General features: G+C 41.4%; 1 protein-coding gene across 1 annotated transcript in view; it reads right to left on the bottom strand.

Annotated features, from left to right (window-relative positions):
- The window catches only part of Sort1 (sortilin 1), a 76472-nt gene extending 65923 nt beyond the window's left edge, over positions 1 to 10549 (bottom strand). Inside the window, exons 1-3 of the mRNA XM_008850438.2 lie at positions 10526 to 10549; positions 8411 to 8470; positions 5811 to 5884 (exon numbers count right to left, since the gene is read on the bottom strand). Coding sequence (XP_008848660.1) covers positions 5811 to 5884; positions 8411 to 8470; positions 10526 to 10549 — 158 coding nt within the window. The remainder of the gene's footprint in view (positions 1 to 5810; positions 5885 to 8410; positions 8471 to 10525) is intronic.
- Between the last annotated feature and the right edge of the window lie 2687 nt (positions 10550 to 13236).

The raw sequence follows: 13236 nt of genomic DNA, 5'->3' as shown, positions 1-13236 counted from the left end.
TTAAATTGGGTGGGTGAAACATACCCCTTTGGTAAGTTAAAGGGTCTCAAAAAATAAGGAATTTATTTTTTTTTTTTTGGTCTTCTTGAGACAGGGTCTCCCTGTAGCCCCAGCTGGCTTGGAACTCGCTATGTAGAGTTCAGACTGGCCTTGAACTCAGAGATCCACCTGCCTCTGCCTTCCAAGTGCTGGTATTAAAGGCATGCACCACCACGCTGGCACCATAATACATTTTAATGACCTTTTCATATATGTGTGTATAAATGTATGTACATATATACATACACATATGTATTTGCTGTTTGTGACAGTGTCCCACCTATGTAGCTCAGGTTGGCCTTGAACTCATGAGCTTGTCAGCTTAGCCTTTGCATTACAAGTGTGCACTACCACATTCAGCTTAAATTTTTTCTTTTTTCAAGAAGCAGGAAAACTAGGTCTGGAGAGATGGCTCAGCAGTTAAGAGCACTGGCTGGTTTTGCAGAGGACTTAGGTTCAGTTTTCAGCACCCATGTGGTGGCTAACAACTATCTATAACTCCAGTTCCAGGGAATCTGATACCCTCTTCTGGCCTCCCCAGGCATTGCACACATGTGTGCACTTACATATATGCAGGCAAAACACTCATAAAATAAAAATAAATAAATTTTAAAATAAATTAAAAAGCAGGAAAACAGACTTGGAAAATGGAATTTACACCAACCCTGTAACTGAAAATATGTAGTCACTGTTAATCTACTGCAGTGAAAACCAAGCCCAGCACATCATTTAAAAGGCTAGATGCTTGGAGCTGGCTTCTGTTCTAGCAGTGCTCTGCGTATTACTGCATACCCATAGGTTATCTTCTTTTCTCAAGCAATCTCCTGAAAGATTTATATTGAATATGCAATATATTTTCATGTTAAATTTTTAGAGATTTCCCTATTAGCTTCTAAAAGTTGAGTGACCCACAAAAGAAAATGAAAACCAGATATAATCAAGCACTTCTGCAGTAATTAGGTGCAGGATTTCAGGGGTAAAACAATGCTTATATGACATGGCTAAATAGATCTTTACACTAAAAAGTTAGATTCAAGAGGCCATGAGATATAAACCACAAAATTAACTAATTTCTATCCTTTTGGTGCCAGGGATCATACCCAGGGAAGCACTCAACCACTGAGTTACACCCCAAAGCCCTTGCATATCTTTTAGCTGCCATAAGTCAAACTGTCATATGAAGCATGGCAAGTGTATCCTTTATCTTCATATTTGAAAGTGAGAAATAGATGCACTTTACAACCTGTGATACAAAGTAATATTCCTTAACCGAGATTCACATTCTATGTTACACTCAATTCCTTTCCATTGAAGTTATTAGTATCTCAATTTTATGTAATCATGAATGCCCTGAGGACTTATGATCTGCCCAATCCTTCGATAATTCTTTTCCAGAACCTAAAGGAGTATGCTTCCTCTGACTCTACAGGCAGTTGAGACAGCTTCCTTGATTCTGGTAAGCCTTTATATCTTCCTCCACCCAGCACGTGGCATGTGGTTACCTCTCTTTTAATTTGCATCCCAAATGAACACCTTAGAGAGTATAAAATTTCATGAACAAAGACAATTCAATAAATGATATAGTCATTAATGCTATGAAAAGCAGAAGCATTTTTACAACTGACTCAGCCAGCTTTCATTTTATTTGTAATTGAGCAACCAAAACAATCAGGACTCATTTTGATTAAACTGTCCTTCCCTTTTCCATTTCTGAAGCAACAGGTGCCCTTTGGTTGATGTGTTCCACATGAGTCATTTCAGGCTAGGCCAGCCCAGTTGGGCAGGCATATTTACAATTTCCACCTAAACTCCGGAAGAAGGGACAGAATCAGATTTCACTTCACAGCAGGGAAGAGAGATAATGAATATTCAGAGTGATTGTGGTTAAGACTACAGCAGCAATATGGCCCTGCAACATAAAGAACCCCTCCCCCCACTGTAACATTCCACTATGTCAGAAACAAACAGGATTGCTCTAGATGTGTACATTCAGAAAGAGGGGCTTCTCAGACTGAGCAAATATTGGGTGAAGAAGGCTGAGTCAGCCAGAGGCTGGTATTTAAATAGCAACAGTAAGACTGGTTCTTGTTTCGTTTTTGGTTGTCTTGAAGTAAACACATTACTGAAAAGCAAAGGGATGGGGGAAATACATGAAAACACATGGGTCTCACACAAGAACCTGTTAGGTCCAATTCCAGCCACATGGATGAAGAACAATGTAGAAAACGAAAAACGATTCAGAAGGCATAAAAGCAAAGCTGGCTTAAGTACTATGTATAGATGGCAATTCAAGGGCTGGGGAGATGGCTCAGCAGTTAAGAGCACTGACCACTCTTACAGAAGGCTCTTGCAGGGGACCTGGGTTTGATTTCCAGTACCTACATGGTGGTTAACAACCATCAGTAACTCCAGTTCCAGGTGAGTCTGATGCCCCTCCCGAACTCTGTGGGCATTGCACGACACAGGTGCAATTATATACATACAGGCAAAATACTCATATACTTAAAATAAAAATAATAAAATATTTAAAAAATGAAGAAGATAATTCAGCCTAGAAAGGGCGGGGTTTAATTAAAAGCTTTCAAATTATATAGCCATCAATAATCAGAAAGGAGGTTTTCATTTGCTACTCAATAACGAACTAGAAATGAGTGTCCCCTATGACACAAATAGGGGTATTCATCACAGTAGCATTAGTTTTTCTGAGAAAAATTAGATACATTCTAACTGTCCAATGTAATTATGAATATAATAATGAAGTGAATTATCTCAATCTAACAAAGGAGGACAACTAGTGGAAGGGATGAAATGAGCAGTAATTAATAGGACCAGGAAGAGCTTATGATGCCAGGAGTGAGTAACACTTGCCTGTTGATGGAGGCTAAGGGGGGGGGATGCATTTACAGAAGCTGAGGAATTTAAGGCAGACAACTGCTCTTTACCAATCACTGTGGAAGACTTTCAATTCACTTTAACTGTGCCAGTACATACTGGCTACATGCCACTTGTGGCCACTGGCACCAAGCTCTCACTCCATGCCAAGCATTGCAGAGTCCTCAAAACAGCCCCAAGGTGAGCATTGTTAACCTCCTTTTTAAGAGATAACAGAAAGAACTTAGGAGGCCAAATGACTTGCTGAAGCTTATTCTTTCTGCAAATGACAGTGCAGAGATTCAACCCCAGGCCTACTTGCCAACTAACCTGGCAGCTGTTTCCTGTTCCACATTACTTCCCAAGACAATACAGCTAGGATATAACACTGAAGGGGAAAACCCAGATAGTAAACTGTAAATAAACTCAGATTACATCTGCTGTAGTCAGTTTTTCTTTCTTTTAGAATTTCCAAATGCTTTATAATATGATGATGTCACTTTAATAATGAAAGGTAAATTGGCAAGCAAAGTTGTATTGGGAGAGATTTCATTGTAGCTAGAAAGAGCTACTAAAATAAAGTTACATGCTTTTTGTTTGTTTTGCTTTTTATTTTTTAGACAGGATCTCAATAGGTAGCCCTAGCTTGGAACTACATAGACCAGGCTGGCCTCGAATTCACAGAGATCTACCTGTCTCTGCCTCCTACTTACTAGGATTAAAAGCATATGCCACTAGCTTAGCAAAAAGTTAAGAGTTTTAAATGTACTTTTTCCTCCCCAAACAGGAGACTTTTTTTTCATCTCTTTGAAATGATTCAACTACTGTTCTAATTGCATAAAAAAGTTACTATTATAGCCCTTTCTAGCACTCAGATTCTAGAGTATACTGCCAAATCTATAACAAACTAATAAAAATTATCAGTCTAAAAATCATTGAGAAAGCCAGGTGTGGTGGTACATGCCTTTAATCCCAGTACTTGGGAGGCAGAGGCAGGTGGATCTCTGTGAATTCAAGGCCAGCCTGATCTACATAGTGAGTTCCAGGGCAGCTGGGGCTACAGGGAGACCCTGTCTCAAAAAAAAAAAAAAAAAAAAAGGAAAAAAAAAAAATCACAGAGGCATCAAGGCATTCATTCAGTAATATTTACTGCCTGAGATATGTCAATGTGTCAGTCATTTGGCCAGAGGCTCAACAGTCCCAGGTCAATGCAGAGCCTGGCCTTCTTGGAGCTTTCAGCAATTCCAAGATGGCTCCTTCCAGGCCTAGAAGGGTATTTGCTTATCTTAAGCCGACATTCCTGTACTGAAGAGTGAGCTCTGGCTTTAGGCCTTTGAACAGCAGTCAAGGAACAGGCTTATTGGGTTACTGGGTAAGGGAAGTTGGCTGATCCATTTGTCAAGGATCATGCCTACGGGGGAAGGGAGATTGGGGTTGATTCACTTGAGAACTTCAACATGAGTTCACTGTGACTGTGCCAAGACCAGCTTGTGGAACAGTCAAATAAAGAATCCCTTAGAATCTAACGGGGCTCCTGGAGGCCTTCTGGCCCCTTGGAGTGTTTCTGTATCAGTTGCTGAAAGGGCATAATTCATTTAGGTCCCTTGGGGGAAAATAAGATAAACTCACATGACAGGGAAGATAATCACTCATTTTGGAAAGTTAGTTGGTCTTGAACCTTTTTTTTTTTAAATGTGTATGAATGTATTGCCTGCATGTGTATATATGCACCCGTGTCATATAATGCCCGTGGAGCTCAGAAGAAGGCTTAGATCCCCTGGAACTGGAGTTACAGATGGTTGATAACCACCACGTGGGTGCTGGGAATCAAACCCAGGTCCTCTGCAAGAGCAGTCAGTGCTCTTAACCACTGAACCATCTTTCCAGCCCCGGTCTTAGATCTTATTGTTAAGGGAAGGAATTTACTATTTAACCAAACTGTAGAAGATAACTAATACATGAAAGTCACAGGCACATGTTCCCACTGCCATGACCAGTGTGAATGCTACAAAGCATTGAGGTAGGGTGAACCTTCTCCAGAAACAACCACCCAGGAAGCTCCATCTTATATAGAAATAATCTGTTTAAACCACAAATGTTAGATAAAAACACACTTGCTTGCAAGGGACATTAAAAAACCTATTCTGTTCCTAAGAAGCAGATATAGAAAATCCATACCTTCCAGTCAGTATCTGTGCAGATTAACATTAGTACACCTGCCTGCAGAAACCTTCGTCTTCCTTATTCCACCCCTCTAGCAGGTCAACCCCATCTCCTTGGAACTAGGTCCTTTTCAAGCTTCTTTAGGTTGCTAAGTTGTTATCAAAAAGTGTGCTGACGGGGCTGGAGAGATGGCTCAGCAGGTTAACAGCACTGGCTGCTCTTGCAGAGGACCCAGGTTCAGTTCCCAGCACCCAAATGGTGGCTAACAACCATCCTTAACTCCAGTTCCAGGGGATCTGACTCCCTCTTCTGGCCTCCGCAGGCACTGCATGGCATGGGTGCACTTTCATACATGCAGGCAAAACACTCGTACACATAAAATAAAAATAAATTTAAAAATTTAAAAAGATGGAAAAAAACTTTTTTTCTTTTGGTCTTTTTGAGACAGGGTCTCCCTATAGCCCCAGCCATCCTGGATTCACTATGGAGACCAGGCTGGCCTTGAACTCACAGAGATCCGCCTGCCTCTGCCTCCCAAGTGCTGGGATTAAAGGCATGCCCCACCCATCACACCCGGCTGGAAAAAAACTTTTTAAAAGTGTTTTGAGCTTGCCAGTCTGGTGAAAATTTAAGATCTTCTAAATCAACTATTAGACTACCGTGCCCAGAAAAGGTTGAACCCATATCCCTAATATGTTACTGAGTCAAATGTCTTTAAGAAATGTTATTTATCTCACCTTCGATATAACTTCGACTGTCCAAAACTTACAATTACCAGTGGTACTTGGAAAGTAGTCAGGACAAGAATAACCTGGAGAAGGACAAAAGCATTCTGTCAATAAGAAAGGCAAGACACTGCAGTCACATTAATATGTGATGGGGCTAGACTACTTTTAAAAGACTGGGGATAGTCCCACTTTTTAATAGTCTCTATTGCAATATATCTGAAAACCAGGAAGGGCCAAAGTACTAGGGTTTGTAATGAGCTGAGAGGTTCCCAACTCATTTCATTGGGATGATACCCCATGCTTGCACTTGAAGCAATGAGATACAGCTGCTCAAATACACATAATAAAGGAAGGATATAAGTACTTTGGATCTCTATAATCATAAATACTCTGAAGTGAGAACCACCTCTTTTTTTTCTGCCTCCAAGGGTTACCTACTGTGGGTATCCTCACAGAGGTCACTGTGTCACACATCTGTGTGTCTTCTCTTCTGGGTTGCTAGTTCTCCATGAAATTCATTCTGTAAATAATTATTTTTCTACAAGAAATATACATGAGCCGGGCATGGTAGCACATGACTTTGACTTTGATCCCAGCACTCAGAAGGTAGAGGCGGGCAAATCTCTGTGATTTCAAGGCCAGACTGGTCTGCATAGTGAGTTCCAGGACAGCTGGGGCTACAGGGAGACCCTGTCTCAAAGAGAAACCATGAAAAATATTCTGGATAGATTAGCACAGGAGTTTCAAAAAGTCATATAATAAGAGATCTTAGTTAGGTATCGTAGCATACTTCTGTAATCCCAGAACTAAGAGGTGGATGTAGGAGGATCAGGAGTTTAAGGCTAACCTGAACTACATGGTAAGTTTAAGGCTATCCTGGGCCACATGAGACTCTGTGTGCACCCCCTCCCCAACAAAAATAAAAATAAAATCTTAGAGCTATCAACTGTCTTAAATAGATAAATCACGGAAATTAGGATATAAGTCAAAATTGAGAAAAAACCTGACACATACTTAAGGAAATTCTACTGAAGTTTAAAGATTAGTTAAAACAACTTGTGGAGGGTGGCTCAGCAGTTAAGAGCACTGGTTGTTCTTGCAGAGCACCTGGGTTCAATTCCCAGTACCCACACACCAGTTCCAGGGAAATCCAATGCCTTCTTCTGACCTCCGTGGGCATTACACGACATGGGTGCACTTACACATATGCAGGCAATACACTCATACACATAAAATAAAAATAATAGCTTTCTTTTTGTATGTTGGGGGTTTATGTGTGTGTATATGTTCATGTGTGTGTGCCCATGTGTGCTTCAGAACATGCATATTGAGGCCAGAAGTCAACACTGAGTATCTTCCTCAATTGCTCTTCACCTTATTTATTTTATTTTCAGGGTCTTTTTGAAACAGGGTCTTCCTATAGCCCAGCTTACCTGGAATTCACGATGTACACCAGGCTGGCCTTGATCTCACAAACATCTACTTTCCTCTGTCTCCCGAGTGCTGGGATTAAAGACATTTGCCACCATGCCTGGCTCCACCTTATTTTTTGATACAAGTCCTCTCACTGAACCTGGAGCTTACTGACTGTACAAGATAACCTGGTGGGCAAGCTCTAGGGATCCTCTTGCCTCTGCCTCCACAGTACTAAGGATTATAGGCATGAACCACCATGCCCAGCTTTTTACGTGGATGCTGGGGCTCTGAACTCAGGTCCTCATGCTTGTACAGCAAACACTTAGCTCACTGTATCATCTCCTTAGCTCACTTTGCTTTTCAAAACTAGAACTGTGCTTCCATGGTCTTCTGGCATAGCTATCATGTGCCTCAAAACTATGATGTAGGTAGGCATGAATGGAATACCAGGATGTATGTGATATGACCCAGTAACCCCGACCCTGCCCCACCCTTGTCAAGCATGATAACAGAGTCAAATAATATCAAATCCTGACAGGAGATCTGAGGTCCCTGCACCCACATCCTTCATGTAGAGACCAGCTACATACAATTTTTTTTAATTAAAAATACATAGGGTCTCCCTATGTAGCCCAGGATCCCCTTAGCCTCCCAAGTGCTAGGGCTATAGGTAGGTACCAATACATACATCTAGCTACAACTGCTTTTTATAGGGACAGGAGCAACAGACAGAATTTATATGGGTCCATGGATACCACAATCTTCAACACAACTGAGGGAAATGACAAAGAAAAAATACAGACTGGAGAGAAAATGCCAAGATGTGTAATCTCCCCTTTTCTTCTTCTACATAGAGCTTTCCCCAAATATTGAGAGGTTCCCTTCTCAACACACAGGACTCTCCCTTCCCTCTCCTTCTTCTTGCTCGTCTTGATGTTAAGGGGCTATCAAGCACAAAAGGTATCCCTCTTCCTGCTATGGACAAAGGTGATCTTAGGACCACCTGGGACTGGTTCCCAGTTCTAAAGCAAAACCAAGCCAACTACACTACATTCTTCTGACTGAAAGTATGTTCTTTCACACATTTTTCTATGAATAAAGTTGAAGACCCTCCCAAAAAATAATATTTGGTGCATATCTGCCCCCAATCCATATCACTGTGCTAGACTCAAACAGCTCAAGATATGACTTACCCCAGTGCTGTCTCCAACCCAGGACAAGGACACCGAGCCACTGAGGTCATCAAACACATGCTATTATGGGGAAAAAAAGATGGAATTCATTTAGAAATGTCATCTATTCTCCTTCAATTCTGGGCTTCCTTAAATAATTCAGACCTTTATTACTCTTCTGAGTAATTAAGTTCATAATTATAAGAGGTCGCAGATTCCCAGGGTAAAATTTGGGAGAGAAAAGATTTAACTACTTAACCTGAATCACAGATGACTTAGAAACAAGTTCGCTCTCACACAAAGTAAGGCAAACAGATGAGTTTTCCTCACTGCACCAGATGGGGAGATGGGAAAATCTAATTGCTTTCTCCAACCGAACTAAATATAAAGACAGAGCAAAGTATTCTTAGGAAGCTTTAAAACAAGAGATCAGAGCCCACACTGACAGACGTAATTATAACCCAATCAGCATAGTTGAAGTTTTGTTAGGCAGTCTTCACAGTACAGCTGAATAGTTATAGCCAGATTCCATCTGCCTCCCAGCTAACCCACCTAAACAATGAAAGGCTGAGCAAGAGGTAAATGACCTTTTTTGTCCTTCTATTCGATAATAGCAGTAATTAATAATAAACCTTACAAGAACTGTGGTAAGATTAGGGAGACAAGAAAGGGAAGTTGGTATGGTATATCTAAAATATTGAAAGCATGTTAGAGGACACTGATCGCTGTGGATGCTTTGGGGTTTTCCATCCAAATATTTTTACCTTCTATTTAATAAAAAAAAATATACATGTAGTACAGAAAATGTAGACAATATAAGGAGGAACAATAAATAAATTCATTTGCAATTTTACCACACCAAGACATTCCAGGTTAATGCTATATGTTTAATAAAAATAATTCTACAGAGGCAATATCTTCATTTGAAAGAATTCCCAAGTACACAGAGGGCTCTCTTCCTTTTCCCTAACACATGCTTTCCATTTAAGTTCTACTTTTCTGTTAATACGTTAAATTAAAAAAAAATTTGGGGGGGGGGCGCTGGAGAGATGGCTTGGTGGTTAAGGGCATTGGCTGCTCTTACAGAGGACCCAGGTTCAAGTCCCAGCACCTACATGGCAGCTAACAATCGTCTGTAACTCCAGTTTCAGGGGACCTAACATCCTCTTCTGACCTCTGAGGGCACCACGCAACATGGGTGCACCTATTTACACGCAAGCAATACATTCATACACATAAAATTTTTTGTCTTTTTGAGACAGGGTCTCCTTGTAGCCCCAGCTGTCCTGGAACTCACTATGTAGACCAGGCTGGCCTCAAACTCACAAAGACCTGCCTGCCTCTACCTCCCAAGTGCTGGGATTAAAGGCGTGCACCACCACGCCCGTCACTAAAAAATTTTTTTAATTAGAAAAAACTTATTTGTAACATGTGTATGAGTGTTTTGCCTGCATGTAAGTAAGTATACCATGTGTATGCAATTCCCACAGAGGCCAGAAGAGGGCGTAGGATCCCCTGGAACTGGACAGTTGTTAGACATCATGTGTTCTGCAAGAATAGCAAAATGCTCTTAACTGGTGAACCATCATCTCTCCAGCCCATTAATACTTTTGCATATGCTTCTACTAAAGGTTAGAGGTAGTACTTTTTTCTTAGGAAGACATATCCAATTTTACATCTTTATTATTGTTGTTTTTGAGAGAAGGTTTCCCTGTAGCCCCACCTGGCTTGGAACTTGGACCATGGTAGCTTTAATCTCAAAGTGAACTGCTTGTCTCTGCCTCCCACATGCTGAGCTTAGAGGTGTGTGCCACTATGCCCTGCCCATTTTTTCACATCTTAAACTTTTATATCTTAAATTTGTCTGGACTTTTCAAATGTGAAAAGCTTGTTGCAAGTAGAGGAGGGAACTTTTTATTTCTTGGTGTTCCCTGAGCAGTCAATAAGCATCTGTTGAAAGTGATTATAATACATCCTTCCCAAACCACAACCTCCATCTCAAAATAGACCATGTCTGTAAATGGTCTGATGCCAGCTCCTTGGTCACTCAAACCACCAATCCCAACAGAGAAGCCGGAAGCAAGAGAATCGAGAACATGAACTATTTTGCTTATCTCCGAATTTTTACTGTGGTACCTCTGACTGGGCTTCTAAGTCCATCTCTGCTATTTCCCCTCTGGAAGGAAAGGGCCTTTGAGGTCAAAAGACCCCGACAAACACTCTCCAAAAATAGCACTAGTGCCTTGCACAGGGCTTGCTCAGTAAATGCTGGTTAACTCCCAGAAGCTCAGGCTGAGCTTCTCAAAGCCTCTGAGGGACAGAAGAGTTATTCATACATGAAGACTTGCTGAGTATCTGAGAAAAAGCAGGGCTGCTAGAGACTCCTGAAACCAAAAGCTTACAAATGACACAACAGTGTGCCTTAGAAGATGTTTTGCATAGAGTAAGACCACATGTGTTCTTGGGAGAGAACACAGGGCTCCTGAAATTACCTCAGTGAGTACCCTGAAGAGGCACAGGGACAGCGGGGCTACCACAGCTCTTGGCTGACCACACGCTCCGGGCATCATCTAAATATAGGTTGTTTCTCCAAGGAAGGGTCTACTTGCAACTGACTAAAAAAAATGAAATACTCTATTAACCTCGGCACTGATGAGTGTCTTCATCAGACCACAGCACAGTCAGTTTGAGACAGCCAAAACCTGCACTTCGTATTTTATATAATTCTCTCCACACCTGACCCAATTGGTGAATATCTATTACCCACATTTATTACTGCTCAGTTATGGAACAAGGATTACTGGATGCAACTGGCAACCTCAGCTCCATCTAAACAACCAAACTGGTAATTGACCTCACTCATCATTTTAAGAGCTCCTTTGGAAATATAGGTCAGACTTATTAACTGTAATTGTGGTTTTCTGCTACCTTTGGCCTTCTGTTCCATTAACCCTTTAACATTTGCTTTAAAAAATGTACAAGCTTGTTGAAACACTCATTTACCTACAACAAATGTGACTCATTTGTTATATTTCAGTCTCTAACATACTTATGTTCTGGGGTGTAAAAGGGCATGAAATTGGGTCTGATAGCATGATCAGACCTCCAACAAAAAGAAAAGTTTATATGGAAAGGAGACATATCCAGGGGAGCTGGGGACCAAGAGTACAGATTCAATCCCACCTCTCTGAGGGAGAAGGAACAGAATTCACTACTACCTGTAAAAGGTTGTCAACTCTAATTTTTAATTAGTTATTCCCCCCTTTTTGCATGTGTGGGGTGTGTACCTGTCTGTGTATGTGTACATGTGCACGTGTGGAGGCCAGAGGTTGACATCACAAGTCTTTCTCAATCTCTCTCCACCTCATTTATTTTTTGAGGTAAGTTCTCTCACTGAACCTGGAGCTCATCGATTTAGCTACACTGGCTGCCCAGCAAGCCCTAGGGATCCTCCTGTCTCTGCCTCCCCAGTGCTGGTATTATAGGCACATGCCACTGTGCTTGTTTTTTTTTTTTTTTTTCTAACCTGGGTGCTGGAGAGCTGAACTCACGTCCTTATGCTTTTGCAACAAGCATTTTACTGACTGAGTCATCTCTCCAGGCTGTCGTTTATCATTTTAATGCCATGTACATCTGTCACTTCACATTATAACAGCATTTTGAATTTTTTAAAATCACTATTACTTTTAGTTATGGTAACAAGCACCCCGTCTGTTTCCATCACTAGACTTGAAGTTTCTTTGTTGCAGAGACTGAGCCTCTACTTTTTAACAGCGTGTAGCATACTGTGGCAAGCACTCAAAAATTCTTCTTTAAGACCCAAGTGTGAAGCCCTGAAATAATGGATGAAATGAAAACCTAAGTCCACATCCACCTAATTTCCCTGTAACAGTGAGTAGGGACGTAAGAGCTCTGTGGACTTCTGCTCCTGGCTGAGATGGAGCAGGGACGGTATTCACCAGCCACCATAAACAACCATAGAAGTGGGGTGTGGTGTTCATACCTGTGATCCCAGCAATCAGGAGGCAGAGGCAGGTGGATCTCTGTGAATTTGAGGTCAGCCTGGTCTACATAGCAAGTTATAGCCCACCCAGGGCTACAAAATGAGACCATTTTAAACAAAAACAACAACAAAAACCAACCAAACAAAGAACAGACCCAAATAACAGTAGATTATATGACACAAGTTTTTGAGACACTGGGCATTAGGCAGTGAAGAATAAGGATCCCTAAAAGGAAATAATGAGAATCTTACGGCTTCTTGGATTTTTTCCAGGCCACCGTGTTAGAAAGGGGAATCTATGTTGAGCCCTTCTAGAATGTCCCCAGATGGAAGAAATAAAATGGGTAGTATGGGGAAACCCAAGGTCAGAGTTCACAGGGTAGAAGAGTAGAGCAGATAGAGTTGAATGGAAAAGGAACTCTGGAGGGGTGTAGTGGTTTGACTGTGTCCTCTTAGAGCTCATGTGCTAGAGGTAACTGACCTCCTGGAACTCTGGGAGGCAATAAGGATTAGGTGAGGCCCCCATGATAACATTAGTGGCTCTATAAGAGGGAGAAACGCACAAGCTGGTTTGCTCTGTCTCACCATGATAGTGACGGTACTCTCTGCATGTTAAGATGCAGCCAGAAGCCCTCAGCAGATGCTCCTTTACTTCTCAGCATCAACATCTATTTTTTACAAATTAACCAGTCTGTAATATTGAGTTGTAGCAATAGAAAACTTGCTAGGACAGGGGCTCCCCCACCATCCAGCCTGTCAAGTCTTTGATGAACACTGACCAACAACGATATATGCGGAAAACACCCAAGACCAGGTAAAGAATCACCTGAAAGGTCTGGAGAGA

Source organism: Nannospalax galili, unplaced genomic scaffold (assembly GCF_000622305.1).
Source record: "Nannospalax galili isolate Female #2095 unplaced genomic scaffold, S.galili_v1.0 scaffold5, whole genome shotgun sequence".
NCBI classification, from domain to species: Eukaryota; Metazoa; Chordata; class Mammalia; order Rodentia; family Spalacidae; genus Nannospalax; species Nannospalax galili.
Note: the sequence above shows the minus strand (reverse complement) of the source record. Positions and strands in the feature narration are given on the sequence as shown.